Here is a 3,494-nt window from a genome sequence, read left to right on the forward strand (position 1 = left end):
AGGATCAAAACCCCGTGCCATTGTCCTTGGCTTCTCATCATCTCTCATTGTTCGCCATGTTCAGAGAGTCCGGTTTTATCCCATGCTTTTTCAGTCATTGGCTCAGCCGTTAAAGGCTAGGCTCACAACCATAAATATAAAGTGTATATCTTGATAAATCTTTACAAACAACATATGCACTAACTAGTATCCAAGTCAAAGGTGATCTCCCAATAAATGGAAAACAACACTTAGAAGGGAGAGAGTAATTTTTCTGTTTTAGAGAGAGGGTCTCAGGCATCCCAAAGTCGCTTTAAACTTTCTATAAAACTGAGGATAACTTTGAATTTCTGATTCCCTGCCTTGATCTCCAGAGCTGGAAAATAAGGCACAGCTTAGCATAGCCAGTTTATGTGATCAGGGACCAAACCAGGGCTCCTCGCACGCCAGGCAGACCTCCACAGCCCCTCTTGTTTGTTTCCGTCTTAGACACGGGTCTTACTATGGAGTACAGTCGGGAACCTGCAGGTGTCTTAGCCTCAGCCATGTGGGCTGGGGTTAGAGAGGCGTGCACAGTCAAATCCTGTTGAGGGTGAAAAGTATCCTCACCTCTCTCCTCTGGCAAATACAAACCAGTTCCAGCTGGACTGCAGATCTGAGTGTGAATATTGAACAAGGGAGGAAAACTTACAGAGGACCCAAATTTCTGTCTTTTATCTGAGACATTAAGACCTGTGCTAGGTATGAAGCCCAGGCTGGCTCAGGACTTGTTACCTAGCCCAGGTGACTCTTAACAGATTCTAACGCCTCGGCCTCTCAAGTGCTGAGAATACAAGCCACACACAGGGCTCCATCTTTCTCTAAAAGAACAACAAAACCCCACAAAATCACTAGTAGCTTTCCTGCCAAAATCCCAACAATATGGCTGCCTAAAACAGACCTGAAAAAAGACATACCAACTGAGCGGCCGATGGGGGGGGGGGGAATCTCACAAGGCCCCGCCCCAGACAAAGAGCTCCAGGCCCTGGCTGACCTCAGAGAAAGGGAGAATCAGTCTTTTCTACAGTGAGACCCTGATAGGCTATCTAGCCCTAACAGGTCAGCTCTGAACACACAAACCCATGGAGGCCACTAAATGGACTCAGCAGCCTGCGTTGTGTGTGTATGAGTGATAATTTAGAAATTAGAGATCATGAATTTTAAGGAAGAATGAGGGGGCATGGCAGAGGTTAGAAGGGGAAGTGATGTAAATACAGTGCTCATATGAAATTCTCAGAAATAAATGAATTTTTAAAAATGTTACCAGTAAAATTAACTCAATTGGGCTGCCCTAAAATGAAGACGTTTTGTTAACCAAAAAAACATGGAGAAAGTAAAACTCAAGGTATATTTTTAGACGCAATTTTGATGGAAAGGAAACAACAGTTTTATAGGAAAACCCCCTACTATCATCCTTCATGGGCTTGGGGAGCATTTTGAAAACCAGGAACCTAACATTCTTCAAGTTACTGAAAAGTCAGGGTGACGCTGTTACTAGCAGACAGCTCAGTGAAGCCACCATTATGTTGTAGGCAGAATTGGGGGGCCGGTTAAGCCTCCTGCTCCCTCTGATAGGCCAGGGAAGCTGGGAACGGGGCTCACCTGAACGCTCACACTGCCCTGGAGTTTGAGCTGCAGTTTGATCATGTCTACTTCCGCCGAGGAGCACAGCTGGCGGAGCTCGGCCACCTTCTTGCTCATTTCGTCGATGGCCACCTCAATGGGGTTCAGGTCAGTGTGGTGCTGGTACATGACGGGGATCCTCTTCTTCACGTAGGGGAAGCAGTGTATTGCTGCGGAGGAACGGGGCCTGGAGTTACTCCGCCGTCTGGAGGGTCTTTCCGACGCGGAGGGAAAGCAACTACCACGCCTGCTTTACAGCTAAAACTCAGAGCTTGTCGATGTCACAAGCGAAGACTCTTTGGAGCTGGGACACTCTCTTTGTTTTTAAATGCCCTATGCTTAAGATTTTATTACTAATTTCATATGTAGAAATGTTTTGCTTTCATGTCTATCTTTTTTTTTTTTTTTTTTTTGTTTTTCGAGACAGGGTTTCTCTGTGGTTTTGGAGCCTGTCCTGGTAACTAGTTCTGTAGACCAGGCTGGTCTCGAACTCGCAGAGATCCGCCTTCCTCTGCCTCCCGAGTGCTGGGATTAAAGACGTGCGCCACCATCGCCCGGCGGGGATACAAATTGGAAAGGTAGAAGTCAAAGTTTTGCTATTTGCAGATGATATGATAGTATACATAAGTGACCCCAAAATTTCTGCAAGGGAACTCATACAGCTGATGAACACCTCCAGTACTATGACAGGATACAAGACTAACTAAAAAAAAATCATTAGCCCTCCTACATACAAATGATAAAGGGACTGAGAAAGAAGTCAGAGAAACATCACCATTTACAATAGCCACAAATAGCATAAAATATCTTGAGGTAACACTAACCAAAGAAGTGAAAGACCTGTACAACAAGAACTTTAAGTCTTTGAAGAAAGAAATTGAAGAAAATATCAGAAAAATGGAAAGATCTCCCAAGTTCTTGGATAGGTAGAATCTATGTAATAAAAATGGAAATCCTACCAAAAGCAATCTACCCACTCAATGCAATCCCTATCAAAATCCCAATACAATTTTTCACAGACCTTGAAAGAATAGTACTCAACTTCATATAAAAAGAAAAAAAAAGGGAAAAACCACAGGATAGTCAAAACAATCCTATACAATAAAGGAACTTCCAGAGGCATCACCATCCCTGACATCAAGCTCTATTATAGAGCTACAGTAATAAAACAGATTGGTGTTGTCCTAAAAACAGACAGGTGGGCCAATGGAATTAAATTGAAGACACTGATATTAAGCCACACACCTATGAACTCCTGATTTTGACAAAGAAGCAAGAACTATACAATGGAAAAAAAAAGCATCTTCAACATATAGTGCTGGTATATCAGGATGTCAACTTGTAGAAGAATGCAAATAAACCTATACCTAACCCCATGCACAAAACTCAAGTCCCAATTAATCAAAGACCTCAATATAAATTCAGACACACTGACCTTCATAGAAGAGAAAGTGGGAAATGGCCTTTAACACATGGGCACAGGAGACCACTTCCCAAATATAGCATGAGTGGCCCAGACACTGACAGCAACAATTAATAAATGGGACCTTCTGAAACTGAGAAACTTCTTCAAGGCAAAGGATACAGTCAATGAACAGCCTACTAAATGGGATAAGATCTTCACCAAACCCACTTCAGGCAGAAGACTGATTTCCAAAATATATAAAGAACTAAAGAAACTAGACATCAAAATACCAAATAATCCAATTTTTAAAATGGGATACAGTTCTAAACCAAGAATTCTTTTTTTTTTATGGTAGGCATTTCTTTTTTTTTTAATCTTTCTTTTTTATTTTTATTTTATTTTTATTTTTTTTATTAAGAAAGAAAAAAAATTTTTCCACCTCCTCCCA

General features: G+C 41.9%; 1 protein-coding gene across 14 annotated transcripts in view; it reads right to left on the bottom strand.

Annotated features, from left to right (window-relative positions):
• Dock9 (dedicator of cytokinesis 9) overlaps positions 1-3,494 on the bottom strand; it is a 250,768-nt gene that overhangs the window by 6,717 nt on the left and 240,557 nt on the right. For all 14 annotated transcript variants that reach the window (XM_026783249.1, XM_026783247.1, XM_026783251.1 and 11 more), the window contains one exon: positions 1,621-1,811. In XM_026783249.1, the coding sequence (XP_026639050.1) occupies positions 1,621-1,811 (191 nt within the window). The remainder of the gene's footprint in view (positions 1-1,620; positions 1,812-3,494) is intronic.

The sequence above is a fragment of the Microtus ochrogaster genome, chromosome 17, assembly GCF_000317375.1.
Source record: "Microtus ochrogaster isolate Prairie Vole_2 chromosome 17, MicOch1.0, whole genome shotgun sequence".
NCBI classification, from domain to species: Eukaryota; Metazoa; Chordata; class Mammalia; order Rodentia; family Cricetidae; genus Microtus; species Microtus ochrogaster.